The sequence below is a fragment of the Rhinatrema bivittatum genome, chromosome 2, assembly GCF_901001135.1.
Source record: "Rhinatrema bivittatum chromosome 2, aRhiBiv1.1, whole genome shotgun sequence".
In the NCBI taxonomy this organism is placed as follows: Eukaryota; Metazoa; Chordata; class Amphibia; order Gymnophiona; family Rhinatrematidae; genus Rhinatrema; species Rhinatrema bivittatum.
In genome coordinates, this window is record NC_042616.1 from 708,335,330 (window position 1) to 708,350,858 (window position 15,529).

At 44.0% G+C, this 15,529-nt stretch overlaps 1 protein-coding gene across 8 annotated transcripts in view; it reads left to right on the forward strand.

Moving 5' to 3' along the window:
• The window catches only part of LOC115085546 (RING finger protein 151-like), a 70,819-nt gene that overhangs the window by 42,278 nt on the left and 13,012 nt on the right, over positions 1-15,529 (forward strand). For all 8 annotated transcript variants that reach the window (XM_029591704.1, XM_029591706.1, XM_029591698.1 and 5 more), the window contains exons 3-4: positions 10,293-10,432; positions 11,622-11,784. In XM_029591704.1, the coding sequence (XP_029447564.1) occupies positions 10,293-10,432; positions 11,622-11,784 (303 nt within the window). The remainder of the gene's footprint in view (positions 1-10,292; positions 10,433-11,621; positions 11,785-15,529) is intronic.

A 15,529-nucleotide genomic window follows, 5' to 3' on the forward strand; every position in this document is an offset into this window, starting at 1 on the left:
CAATAGGTAATTTAAAATGTAGATTTTCGCACCAGCCTTGGCCTCGAACTCCCCTTTCCCTGGGTAAATCTGCCTTCAAATAAGGCCCCCTCCTCCTTTCCCTCGCTCCCACCCAACCAGTACCTGTGAGAGCTCTGGGGCCCCTGTTTTTAGCACTGGGAATACAGCGCTCATGGCTTACACTTCTACTGCTGCTGCCAGAGCAACACTGGAAGCAGCCAGAATCACAGCCTACTGCGATCCCGTCGCTGGAAACAGGGGTCCCGGGGTTCTCACAGGTACTGGGGGGCGGGGTGTAAATTACTTATTGCAGGGGTGAGGTTTTGGTGGTGGCCTTGGTTTTGGGGGGCAGTTTTACATGCACAGTCAGAGGTACGAACAGCACAGTAGACAACAGTGAAATTTTTATGTGATTTGGACTGATGAAAGGTTCACAAAGATGAGATTTGTACATTGTACTCTTGACTTAGTTTGACAGCAGCTAGGTCAAGAGTACATTGTACAAATCTCATCTTTTTATACCTTTCACCACTCATACACATGCGTTATGGCGTTTATTGCAAGCGTTAGGGCCCCAACACCCATGACAGGGCCCTAACACAATTTGAGAAATGACCCCCTTAGCCAGAGAACTTTTTGTGCAGTATTCAAAAAGTTGCCATTCAGCTGGATAACTGGCTTTGAACATTGGCCTTGTGGTCTATACGTTTACAGAATGCAGTGCAGGAAGGGTAGTGATTGATCCTCATCTTAGTGATATACTATTGGTATGTTTTAGTAACACCATGGGGGCTGGCCAGGTAACTCAGTTGGGAAGTGCTGTGCACTGCCATTTGGAAGGTCCCTGGTTCAATCCCCAGGTCAAGTCTTTCGCTTCCTGGGTTGGCCAGGGCTAGAGATGGCGCAGAAGTAGCCCCTGGTGGGGGGGAGGGAGTCTTGGTTGTTGCCTAAGGGCAAAACTTAGAGGTTGGATTCAGGGCCCATGAATGCAAGGTTCAGGAAGGGAAGTCCTAATGCATGGTCATCAAACTCTCGGGTAGATGGGCTTTCTTTTGAATTGTAGAATGTATAGGAACTTTGGTTACCTCTGGGGGCTTTGTGACAACACTTTATTTTGGTTTTTTTAGCAGATGGACGTTTACAGGCTTTTGCTTTCCTTAAAGGATTTCCACACTTACATTTTGTAAGAACACCGCTGTCTGTTTTGCACGAAGGTGGATGATAGAGTGGACCGGATGACTGTAACAGTCTAAGTCCCCATCAGGCTTGCCGACACCTTCATATGCTACTCTCAGTTGCCAGATTAGTGTTGGTTTATTTCAAAACAATATTAAAAAAAACTTTTTGCAGGTCATCTCTTGCTCTTTTATGTAAAAATAATAATAATAATTCCACGGGAATTAGAGACAATTGAGCTGCAATCTGGTTCAAACCAAATTTAAAAAAAAAAAGAATAGTTCAGGTAAGCTGGACCCACTCTGTTAGTGTAGTTTGTCTTATGGTTTCATCAACCTCTTCCAGAACAAATAAAATACCTATCCCACCTCTTCCCCCTTCAGCACAAGCAGAAAAGGGCTGTTCAGGACCAGCCATAGCTTGCCAGGAGAGAAATTTGTGATCAGTTCCCTGACCTGATGACCTCTCAGGCTGGCAGGGGCTGGGGATGCTGCAGAGGCAGCGCTTGCAGCCCCCAAAACGAAGGGCATCCTAGCCCTCGCACATCAGCCACACCTGGGGGTGAGATTCAGGGAGCCGGGCTCTGTGACTGTGATGGGAAGAGAGCGGGAACTAAGCAGGGAGAATTCTTACGGTGTCTCGCTTTCACCCATTCCCAAATCACCCCCGCTCCCTGGTCACAGATGAGCCTGCCTGAGGTTGGGGAAGATTCTAACTTGCCTGAAAGCTCAAGATGGGAGGAAGAAGAGTCGGGCCTAAAAAATAAATAAATGGACTTCTGCAAGTTCCTTGTTGTCCTCACGTATGCAGCAGCAGCACAGCAGCACTCTTAGCCAGCACCTTGCCCTTTTATACGATTTGTGAATACTGAAATCTTGGAACTGACTTTTTTCCTTCTGAATTGATTCTTTATCCATACATTATTTTCATAGATGCTATACAGTCTGGACTTGGGAAATAATTTGTTTTCTCATTCTGGTCTTGAATCTTTATCGTCTCAGCTTTTGTTACGACCAGATACAGCCGTGTGACTGAAAGGAGACAAAGCAGCCTTAAGAACATAAGAACATGCCATGCTGGGTCAGACCAAGGGTTCATCAAGCCCAGCATCCTGTTTCCAACAGTGGCCAATCCAGGTTACAAGTACCTGGCAAATACCTAAACAGTAAATAAGTGCCAATAATAAGTAATGGGATTTCTCTAAGCTGCCTTTAGAGCTTTTCTGTCAGTTAGCAAAATGCAGGTACTAGTATGGCCCCTGACATTGCCACCATCAGGAACTGTAAGCACTGCCTGTGAAGATCTCCCAGCCCTTGGAATGGGAACATATATCCAAAACCAAATTACATTCTTCCATATGGTAAGCATTAGGTTTCTCCCATAGGGCAAGCATAGCAAATACCATATCTCTTAATGGAGTGTTTAGAAGTTACATGTACATTGAGCTATAGTTTGCTGAATCTTGATAAATTTCAAACAACTTGAAAAAATGCACACTTGGAGCATGACAGAAAAGTACATTTCCACTCCTGTGAATTCAGGCATGGACCCGCTCACCCAGTACATGTTGGCCATGGATGGATTTGAATTAAATTTGATAGAAGATTTGAAAATTCACAAAGATTCTGCTACCAAATTTCAGTCAGTTCTGTCCACAGAGAGCCCTGATAACAGCAATAGGTACAATTCTACCGATGAAATGTACCTAAAAATATTTTTTCTCAAAACACTTAAAATAAATTCATCCATATCTGTTCCACTCCCATTTTACATCAGTAGCTCATCCTTGCATTGCCAGCAGAATGAAAGGCAGCAAAAGTGTACAGCAGGAGCGCAGCTCCTCTCTGCTGCTGTCATCTACTCCTGTTGAGTTGCTCACTTATACGGCTATCACACTGATACATCCTGTGAGGCTAGTGTCACAGAAAGTCTCAGCATAACCCCTAATACTCATTGAAGGTAACCCTGTGGCTACTCGAAGGGTCCTGCCAAGCATTACCCAAGCCCACCTATTAACCACCCACCTGCCAACTGGGTTTCTGCTTGCCCTGGGGCAAGTTTCCCACTCACAAGCTATCCCCTGATGATTTCTAGGGACTCTGAGACCCCTCACAACATGGGTCACACAGTTCCTAGAAATACAACCACAGACCAAATACACACAATATTGGATTTGTTAATCAGTCCAAGATAGGCAGAGCTAACAAACTAAGTTTATTAACAAAAAGTAAGAACAGTGAATGAAAAAAGGATTTAATTTGCAAACAGGAACAGGTCAAACAAGGTGTAGCATACTTGGGCCTGCTGCAGGAACAGTTCAGGAATACAGTAAGACTGGACTAACATAGCTATGGTGCAGGTATTTATTTACAGTTTTTCAAAGATGCAAGAATCAAGATTGTCGCTCACCTTGCATCAGGCACAACTAACACCATCTGGGTGTATTGTGGACCAGCTCCCTGGGGCCTGCCCCAGCTTTCTAGGCCTGGATTTCTATGGTAGGGTGAAGGGAATCACTTGTGGCATTCTGTCTTAAGGATAACAGGGTTAAAACCCTGAGCTAGGCTTCTAAAGGTAGAATGAGGGAGTTGTCAGTACACTCCATCACATACCCTTTCCTTCAGCTCGGCCTTGTCAGGTCGAGTGTCCAGACATGCCTGGGGCATTCCCCAGCTCTGTCTGAAGTGCCTCTCCCCTTCGGCTGTATTGTCCCCAATAGCCATGATTTGTCTCCAAAAGGTTGAAAATGGAGATAATCTTGACCCAGGACTACTGTGTATGGAAGCTCGGGGAGGACAGGCACTTCTAACATGGCTTGTCCTGCAGCGGTCATCAAGAGAACGTGGGAAGTTGAACATTTCTGTTCGTTCACATACATACATGTCAGTGTTTCTATTTACTTATAGCAGATGTGATCTTGACATAGTAAGTCCTGGCGAATGAGCATTTTGCTACAGCTGGAATCTACCAAGGCCTGGGTAGAGGCTGCCTCCAGTTCCACCTGGATTATGAAGTCCTTAAGTCATGCATGCGGGTCATCCACAAAATTGCAGCTTTGGAGTTTTGACAACTTGTGATTCCAAGCATGTGCCTACATGTCATTAACATTCTGGAGCTCAGTCCCCGGTTCTTTGCTCCTTCTCCTGTTCCGTCAACTTGTATTCACACACCAGGTCATGAAGCCAAGGGCATTCTTCCATTGCATGACCTTCTGCCCTACCAGGTTCAGGTAAAGACTCTTCGGTTTCTGGCTGCCCTTATGAACAGCGGTCATCTTCATGCCCAATCTTCTCACAAAGGGCACAAAAAGAGAGAGTCTGCAGGGCCCCATTACTGGGTTGTTCTGGATTCCCCCTTTTTTTTTTTTTGGGTTGCAGATTGTCACTGCTTCAGACTGTTATTTCTAAGTATATGCAGTTCCTCCTCTGGCGTTGGTTAGGTCATCAGGCAAACATCCATAGATTCACTTCGGCCATACTGATAGTCCTTTTTCAAGTGTCCATTCTGTCCACGGTTAAAACATGTGGATGAGATTGGCATCTGGAAACCAGGTACGGAGGCCAAGCCCCCTATCTCAGAGGTTTGTTGCCTCTGAGAGGACAGACCTCTGTCCTCTGTACCATGCCAGGGAATTTTTATGGGTTGTCTCTCTAAGCCTCTTATGCCAGCAGGCATTGACTGTGCCTGGTGGAAGGCTTCCGCCACTTCCAGGGCTCTCTCCAGGGTGACCCGGTGTGTCAGCAGATCCAGATTTGCATGGGCTGGTCCAGACAATCTAGGAACTGCTCCAGGAGTATTTGGTGAGCCACTTCCAGTCCGGACCTTGCCTCTGACTGAAGCCATTTCTACCCAGCATCTTTCAAATGATGAAAGAGGTTCCTGGGCCTCTCCCCGGGCTGTAGGGCCACCCGTCAGAATTGCTGCTGGTAGTATTCTGGTGCATACACAGCTCTCTGTAGTATAGCGGCCTTGATGTCCTCATAGGAAACCCTCCTATCTGGATTGGTATCCTAGAACGCCGCTTGGCTCCTGCCAGCGAGAAAATTATACAAATAAGTTGTCCAGCTGGTCTCCGGCCAGGCTAGCAGGTTGGGGTCCATTCCGAGTTCTTTAGAAAGATCTCCAGGTCCTCTCCTCCCTTCTTAAACAGGACATGCGAAGGTGAAAGTGCCTAAGGTATTCTGGACATAGCCGATTGCAAGGCCTCTGCTAGCTGTGTTAAGACTGCACCTTGTTGTGTTAATTGGTCTTGTAGACACTGCTGGCCAGGACCTGGATTACTTGCTCCATTTTATCTCCCTTTGGAGCCAGTTTCCCAAACAGATAACCCACACAAGGCAGAGAAAACAAAAAACACCTGCTGACCTGTCCAACCCTAACTTACTACTTGACCCCTGACTGCTCTGGCGGCGATAGCCCCCTTGGCCTGCTGCAGTAGAACTTGAAGTCAGAAGGCCCCATAAAAAACTCTGCAAACAAGTTTTGGGTTTTTTTTTCTTCTTGGAGGCTATGGGTTTTTACTTGTTCTTCCCGCTTAAGCAAAAACAAAAATCCCAGAGCTGACACTATGTGTAGCATATTTGGGCCTGCTGCGGCTGCAGGAACAGTTTAGGAATACAGTAAGACTGGACCAACTTAGTTATGGTGAAGGTATTTATTTACAGTGCTTCAAATATACAAGAATCAAGATAGTAGGCTCACCTTGCGTCAGGCACAACTAACAGATAAACGTCCACCTTCTGGGTATATTATGAGGTCCTTGCGGCATTCTACCTTAAGGATGACTGGGTTAAAACCCTGAGCTGGGCTTCTAAAGGTAGAATGAGGGAGTTGTCGGTACACTCCGTCTTACAAGGAATAAACAGTAAAAGGTAACTAAACACTTTCCACTACTTATTTAGTGCCTAGGGAGGTCAGGAAAAAGGCTGTCCATATGAGCTGAACAGGGCCTCAGCACAGAGATCTGTACTCTCAGCTGAGACTAGAGAGTTTGAGTAAATTTAGGGCTAATTCTCTGACTACAGGGCCAATTAGTGCACACAGTACTAACATTTACTTTAAGGTTTTCTGCCTGCTACATAGCCTTCCTGCCAGCAGAGGTCATCAGCAACCCTCACAGCCACTCTAGCCATCTTCTTGCTGATCTCATGAGGTAGTCTCTCCAGCCCTATTTAACACAGATGTCTATCCCCTCCTTGCTTCTTCATAAGAAATTGCCATACTGGGTCAGACCAAGGGTGCATCAAGCCCAGTATCCTGTTTCCAACAGTGGCCAATCCAGGCTACAGGTACCTAGCAAGTACCAAAACACTAAGTAAGAACATAAGAACATAAGAAAATGACATACTGGGTCAGACCAAGGGTCCATCAAGCCCAGCATCCTGTTTCCAACAGTGGCCAATCCAGGCCATAAGAACCTGGCAAGTACCCAAAAACTAAGTCTATTCCATGTAACCATTGCTAATGGCAGTGGCTATTCTCTAAGTGAACTTAATAGCAGGTAATGGACTTCTCCTCCAAGAACTTATCCAATCCTTTTTTAAACACAGCTATACTAACTGCACTAACCACATCCTCTGGCAACAAATTCCAGAGTTTAATTGTGCGTTGAGTAAAAAAGAACTTTCTCCGATTAGTTTTAAATGTGCCCCATGCTAACTTCATGGAGTGCCCCCTAGTCTTTCTACTATCCGAAAGAGTAAATAACCGATTCACATCTACCCGTTCTAGACCTCTCATGATTTTAAACACCTCTATCATATCCCCCCTCAGTCGTCTCTTCTCCAAGCTGAAAAGTCCTAACCTCTTTAGTCTTTCCTCATAGGGGAGTTGGTCCATTCCCCTTATCATTTTGGTAGCCCTTCTCTGTACCTTCTCCATCGCAATTATATCTTTTTTGAGATGTGGCGACCAGAATTGTACACAGTATTCAAGGTGCGGTCTCACCATGGAGCGATACAGAGGCATTATGACATTTTCTGTTTTATTCACCATTCCCTTTCTAATGATTCCCAACATTCTGTTTGCTTTTTTGACTGTCGTAGCACACTGCACCGACGATTTCAGTGTTTATCCACTATGACACCTAGATCTCTTTCTTGGGTTGTAGCACCTAATATGGAACCCAACATTGTGTAATTATAGCATGGGTTATTTTTCCCTATATGCATCACCTTGCACTTATCCACATTAAATTTCATCTGCCATTTGGATGCCCAATTTTCCAGTCTCACAAGGTCTTCCTGCAATTTATCACAATCTGCTTGTGATTTAACTACTCTGAACAATTTTGTGTCATCTGCAAATTTGATTATCTCACTCGTCGTATTTCTTTCCAGATCATTTATAAATATATTGAACAGTAAGGGTCCCAATACAGATCCCTGAGGCACTCCACTGTCCACTCCCTTCCACTGAGAAAATTGTCCATTTAATCCTACTCTCTGTTTCCTGTCTTTTAGCCAGTTTGCAATCCACGAAAGGACATCGCCACCTATCCCATGACTTTTTACTTTTCCTAGAAGCCTCTCTTGAGGAACTTTGTCGAACGCCTTCTGAAAATCCAAGTACACTACATCTACCGGTTCACCTTTATCCACATGTTTATTAACTCCTTCAAAAAAGTGAAGCAGATTTGTGAGGCAAGACTTGCCTTGGGTAAAGCCATGCTGACTTTGTTCCATTAAACCAGGTCTTTATATATGTTCTGTGATTTTCATGTTTAGAACACTTTCCACTATTTTTCCCATGTTACTGCTGCTACCGGTAGTAATAGCAGTGGCTATTTTCTAAGTGAACTTGATTAATAGCAGGAAATTAACCTCTCCAAGAACTTCTCCAATCCTTTTTTAAACCCAGCTACACTAACTGCACTAACCACATCCTCTGGCAACAAATTCCAGAGTCACCTCGGCTCCTTGACCTGGCCATGGGCCTCCCTGTCATTCCCTGGCGGTCTTAGAGCCTTCTAGGTTCGCAAAGCCAGCTTTGTGCCCTTTTTGGGCTTTCTTTTTTGTTGTTGCCTGTCCTCATCTAGTCTTGATCTGCCCAGCCCTGCCCAGTCCAGTCCAGTCCCTTGGCTGTTTCCCAGACCTTGCCCTTGTCCTTTGGCCCCAGCCTGCCCTTGATTCCAGTCCACGGCTTCAGTCCCAGCTCCAGTCTGTGATGAGTTCCAGCACCAGCCATACTTCCAGTTACGTCCTGTCAGCCATCAGAACCGGCTGGTACAGGCAGAAGGCCATCTCCAGTCCTGCCCTGCAGCCCTTTGTTGCTTCTGTGGGGGTGACCTCTGATTCCAGCCTGCTAGATCATGGCAGACTCTCTCTGACCAATGGCTTTCTGATTAGCAATAGTTTTCTGGCCAGTGGCACTGCCGGATGTTTCAGACTTGCGCTTCCTCGGTGCTGCTGGGATGTGTGTATGCTGTTCAGGCCTCAGTCTGAGTCAAGACAGCATCTAAAGCCTTTGACTGAACTACAGTGATGACGTCCAATATCTGCAGGCCAGCACAGAAGAAATGAACTTATCTGGGGAAAAGTGTCACAGGCAGAACGATAAACCATATACCATGCAAACCCCCTGCTTTTGCCACAACTAGGAAATGGCTCGCAGTACAGCAGCATGCGAGAGGAATTGCTCTCCCTGCCTTTCATTCTGATGGCTCTGGCTCCTAGGAGACTCGACCATTAGGAACTGAGAAAGTATTCGGGTACTTGTGTCCCCTATGCAGATTTTATGAAGCGCAGTTTGATCTAATTTCTTGTCTTTCCAAAGTCATGCTCAAGGCGAGTCACAATTCAGGTACAGCGGGTATTTTTCTCGGCCCCCACAGGGCTTACAATCTTAAGGGCTTCATTTACTAAGCATTTTCCCCATAGACACAGATTGAGAGAAAAGCCTTAGTAAATCCGGCCCTAAGTTAGAACTTCAGGCAATGGAGAGCAAGGTGACAAATCACAAGGAGCAGCAGTGGGATTTGAACCCTGCCTTCCCTGGTTCCCAGCCTGCCGCTCTAATCACTGAGCTACCTCTCCAGTGTTCTGCGCTCCAATCTCTTATAAGCTGCCTGTGCTTGTCTTTGTATAGCTGAGCTGTGTGTCATAGATGCATATATGGTTAGATGGAAAGAATGCCAAAGGATCAGCAAGTCCAGTAAACCCATTTCCTAACAAGTTTGTGTGCATGGTAATCTAGAGGAAAGGTACACATGCATAATGTGTCTATAGCCAGTTCTGCAACCATGAAAAAATTCCTTTCTGACCCTGGGCAATCAGCTTAAAACTTCTGAATTAACATTCTTCTCTGTTGTGTAGTATGTTCTCCCTAATATATTTTACCTCTAATACTTATCTCATTTAAACACTGTGATGATTCCCCTTTTTGGTTGCATAATATGACCCTATTATATTCTCAGAATGATGTCACTCAAGTGCACTGCTGACATAAAAAATCAAAAACCTGTAAGAGATCATGAGAAATACCTGTTGATCACTTGTTTTTATATGCCTCATAAGCAGCAAGCACCACACATATGCTACAGAGACTGCCATTGTCTGTGGAACTGACTGACAGGACATTATATAGCACAGGTATTGCAGTTTCCCTGTACGTACCCAGATCAGTCCAGACTCTTGGGTTTTGCCTCCCTGCTAGCAGATGGAGACAGAGAAAATTTTACTGACACTGTACATAACCCAGCGTGCCACCTGCAGTCTCTCAGTATTTCTGTCTCCAGCAAATGGTAAAAAAAAATTAAAGATTAAAAGACAAAATTACTGGATCCTCCCAGGGGGTTGTGAGGTCCTGGTTTGAGGCAGACTAGCAGGGAGTTGGTGACTCTTCTGATAGCTCGGTCCGGAAGTCCGTGGGATGGACATCTGGTGGTCCAAATCCCTCATCCTCTTTGTTTTATAGCTGCTGTGTTTTTCATGAATCGCATGTCCCATAATACTACAAAACATATTTCAAATGTATAACAAATAGATATTTTCACATAATTTGTGAGGATCACTTGTCATTCATGGGATTGGGTTTTTTTGTGAAGGTTCAATTTTGAATTTTGCTGGTTTTACAATAATTACAAAATTAAAAAGAAATAAACTCTTTTGTATGTACAGATATATGCGAAATGATCTAAATCGCCTTCAGATTCAGTGCAAGAACAGAGAAGGTGGCTGTGAGATGGTTTGCTCCCTAGAATCGATTGACAGACATGAGAGAGAGTGTGGTTACACTCTGGTTTCCTGCTCAAATGCAGGTATGTACTGGGTCAGCTTTTGTGTAGCAGCCTAGCACAGCCCGTCATGCAGCAATCAGGTAAGACAGATTGTGTCCTGTTGCCCTTCCATTAGGCATCTTAAGCATTTTGTCAGATACAAGGCTAAAGAGTAAGTCACTAAACTCCCGAAAACTGTAACTGGTAGAGTAACGCCTATGTTCAAGCACTGTATTCCTGTTAGAAAATGAATCTGTGGTGCTTTTTTACTGTAGAATATTCTGTCACTTCCGTTTTAAAACCTGAAGTTCAGGTGTAACAGTTTAACAAACTCATATAACGATTACATGTTAAAAGGATGTGGGTTTATGGGATCAGTACTACGTGATCACAGTTCTGCACTTCCATAACTTGAACTAGCCTTGGGTAAATCTGCATTAGAGCTCGGATTTCAGACTGAGTCTTTGCTCACTGGTGGATTATCCTAATTCAACACAATCTGATGCAGAATAAATTTATATCACCACCCAGTCCTGGACTCTACTCCCCGATTTGGAAGACTTGTTGGAAAACTGATACAGCAAACATACTGAATTCTAGTTCAAGTGGTGTGGTAGTTTTGTTCCTTTGCATTTCTTTCCCCCAATCTGTCTGAAAGGAAACTGCTAAATTCATAGGTACAAATGTAGTAAATCCAGTCATAACCTGCACTGTCCAGACCTTGGAGCCACCCTGAGCAGAATATCCATATCCTTACATAAGCCATTGCAGACTGCCCCTTGTGTCTTTTTTTTTTTTATAAGTATACCCATTTTAAACTTCTCTTGATATAGGCAGGTAAGACCTAAATACACCGTTACACTTTGTGTTCAGTAAATGCTGTAGCAGTTTTCCAGTTCTTCAGCCCAGTCAGGAATTGAAATCTGCTGATCACTGGCAATCTTTCCCACCCGGGCTAGCAGGATTTCTCATAAAAGTAGCCTGACAAAGAAAAAATGTAGCAGAAGAGTCATCCAAAGCTGGTGACGTATATGAACTAGAACATACCGGAACCCTAATTCAGAGTTGAAGGGAATCTCTGAGCTCTCCAAAGCTTGTGCATAGCATCATCTCTGGCTACTCATTAAGTTGGTCCAATGAAAAGTATTTCAGCCTATAGAGGATCTTGTTGCTTACTGTATAAATCTGCATGTGAGGCTTTTCCCCACTTCGTTGTATCCTCTCCATTCAGGGTGCCCAGTTCAGGTTGAGAGAAGTAATTTGGAAACTCACTTGGCAGTGTGTGAGCACCGGAGCCAGGAGTGCCCTAATGGTTGTGGTTATGCCATTCTCAGTGCGGAAGACTTACAGCACAATTGTATAGCAGAGCTGAAGACAGAAATAGAGCTGCTCAGGTAAAATGTTTCTCTCATTTGTTCTTTCCAAGTCACAGTCTCACGGTTTTTAATGCAAGGGTAGAAGAGGCATTCACATTGGAGTCTCACGGGCAGGTCTTCCAACTCATTGGTGACACCCTCATTTTAAACCTGAGAAGACACTTACTCCATCCCAGGCTATTATCCTTTCCAAAAGAAAACACATAACTAGCTGGTACACTCCCTAAGAACTCATCTTTATAGTACCACTGACCTAGAAAAATTACACCTGGTATTCAAAACAAAAAGCAAATTGGACAGAGATTAGAACATAAGAAATTGCCATACTGGGTCAGACCAAGGGTCCATCAAGCCCAGCATCCTGCTTCCAACAGATTGCTGACTCTGCTTCTACGCACAGCAAAATGGGAAGTCTACATATTGATGAAGGACTTTAAAAGTACATTCAGTGTACAGTAATGTAATGTTCCCATGCCCAATTACCTTGCAGGGGCCTTCTTGAGTCCGGGACTGAGCTGGCAGGAATCTGCCACGGATGGACTCAGTCAGTCCTTGGGTAATTACTGCCTAGGGCCTACCCCTGGAGAAGCACATGTTAATGGATGGCATTTCCCTCCCTTCAACCCAGGAAAAGAAACCAGATGGGACTATAAAAAGGGCTGGCAGTAATTACAAATATGTACACATTTTATTAGACCACACAACTATACATGCCTACAAGATATCAAACAGAACATTTAGCAACTTGGGGTATTAGTCCCCATAAGGTATCACCATATAGAAAAGAGAAAACTTCTTGGGTTCCCTTTGGTCAGTTACTGTTACACTCCCACTTTTTCCCTTCCCACTGTACCCCAAGTCTCACCAATGTGTAGGAAGGCAACTGGGCCAGTGGGTACTGCCAGTCACAAGGTAGAGGATCCGTTGACTTCTCCTCTGCTCCAGCTCCCCTCTGCTGTTGGGCTCTTGCCTCTGCTGGGGGACCAAAGCTCCCCCTTCTTTGCTCTACTGCTGGGACTGCACCCTCTTGAGAGACCAAACACCTCCTGCCAGTCAGCGTTTGGGTTTACTTCTTGGCACAAAGCTCCATCGCGGCCTGGCCAAAGTCTCGAGGCTTTTTTCCTAGGTGGAAAGGATTTCCGTTGCTAGGATTTATACAGCTCAGCTACGGTAGGTTCATGGCTTGCCTGTGGCTCAACTAAGTCTATGCCCTGCTAACCAGCTTTTACTCCGTTAGGAGAAACCTCTCCTCTCTCATCCAGAAAGCCCAGATCCAGGCAGGATGTGGAGAGATGAAAGGCCGGAATTTTTATTGGCCCGCGCACGTAAAACACGGGTTACGTGTGTGGCCTGGCCTTGCGAGCCAGGTAGCTCGCACACATGGACGCGAGCGCATTCTTTTAAAAAATCTACCCCTAAGAGTGTAAGTTCTGCTCTGAACACCAAATGCCCGAGTTTTTTGACCACCCCTTGTTGCTCAGGGTGAGGATCCATCTGCTCGGTATAATTGTTATGTGATATAAACCCAATTCAAATTCCTCTTTAGGTCAGAGCTCTGCAGTTTAGGGCTTTGCTGCTATTTGTTTGTGAAGTGATATGCAATTGTAATTCAGCAGTAAGGGAGTATGTAAATCTTCAACTTGAAACTCTGACTTATACCTCAACTGCTGGGATCTGATCGCCTTTTCAGCCTTGTTATGGCTTTCCTAGGCTGACAGCTCATATTGCTCTGCCTCTTTCTATTGCAGAATGCTCTCCCCCATCCTGATCCAGGAGAGGTGGGGTTTCACTGATATTTTACATCATATTGTTTGAATGGGGACGCATGCCATTCCATGGCAGTTCATTCAGTTACCAATATGGCAACCTGACAGAAAATACTTTCTTGTATGTTTGTTTAATTTCATTTTAAAAAGTAAATTCTTGATATTTGATGGAAATTATTTATCCTCTATTGTGGGATACTGCAGTGGGAATTAAGAACATAAGAAATTGCCATGCTGGGTCAGACCAAGGGTCTATCAAGCCCAGCATCCTCTTTCCAACAGAGGCCAAACCAGGCCACAAGAACCTGGCAAGTACCCAACCAAGCATAGGCTTGTTTATTTTTAGCTTGATGCCAACATTTTTATTATATATAATAATACTTTAAAATTGCCTCTGCATTCAGAATATTAAATAGCATTGCCTTATTTTTAATATCTTTGGGATAGTTCAGCTGAAAAGATGAATCAGTGTGAAGCAAATATTGACATGGTCAAGAGAATTGTTTTTTATTGCCCAAACAGATATGAGAGAAACAATTTGTGATTGTAAATATTTTGAGCAAATCTGAAAGAAAAACTGAGAACCACAAGTCTAAATAATTTGATCACAAGCCAAACTCTTCTAGTCTGGTTTTCCTGATATCCACAATGAGAGAGATTCTCATGCACTGCCTCCATTTTCATGAATATTCATTGTGGATATCCGGAAAACCTGGTACATGGCCTCTGGCTGCGGACTGTCGCTGCAGTGACTGGACTAGAGGTGGGGGTGGGAGTGGGAGTTGGGAATGAAAGCTCATGGTGCTGTTCTGTGGCCCAGTTCCAGCTGAGCTGGAAGACCAAAAAGAGCAGGATAAAACTGCTGGACCCAAACGGCAACAAAATACAGAAACCCATTAAAAGCATCTCAATCCTGGGACATTACAGGGTGTGACAACCGAAAAAGTTATGGCTGTGTAGGTCGAAACTAACTTTTTGGTTAGCTGAAAACCTGATCATTTTTGCAGCTGATTATTCACTATTTTATATGTAGAAAGAGCAGTATTTTTTATGTGACTGAGGTACATCCTTTCTTTAGGTGAAAAGATCTACAAAGAAGGTTTTTGGTGTATGCCATGCATTCAGAAAGTATTCAGACCCCTTCATTTTTTCCATATTTTGATACATTACATCCTTATTCTAAAATGGATAATATGCATTTTTTTCCCTCGTCAAACTACACACAATATCAATAATGGCAAAGCGAAATCGGGCTTGTAGAAATTTGTGCAAATTAGTTTTGAGAAACAAGCTGAAATATCACATTTACATAAGTATTCAGATCCTTTACTCAGTACTTTGTCGAGGCACCATTTGCAGCGATTACAGCCTCACATTGACTTGGGTATCACTCTACAGTCTTGGACACATATTTGGGGATTTTCTCCCATTCTTCTGTGCAGATCCTCTCGAGCTCTATTTATTTATTTATTTATTTATTTATTTAGAATTTTTATATACCGACATTCTTGATACAATATCAAATCAAATCGGTTTCCAATATAACAAAAACAGTCGCGGTTGAGGCGTTACATTAAACAAGGTGTCAGAACTATAGAACTTATATTATTATATTGTTATATTATATTGTATAGGGATAAATTAATCATTGAACATCGTTAATAGGTGTAATAAATAAGTAAACAATAAACAAGATATGGTAAAAATAAAGTCTCTCCAGAGATGTTTGATCGGGTTCAAGTCCATCTCTGGTTGGGCCACTCCAGGACATTCACAGACTTATCCTGAAGCCACTTCTGCATTGTCTTGGCTGCGTGCTTAGGATCGTTGTCCTGTTGGAAGGTGAGGTCTGAGGTCCAGAGTGCTCTGGAGCAGGTTTTCATCAAGGATCACTCTGTACTTTGCTCTGTTAATCTTCCCTTCAATCCTGACTAGTCTCCCAGTTCCTGCCGCTGAAAAGCATCCCCACATGCTGCCTCCATCATGCGTCACCATAG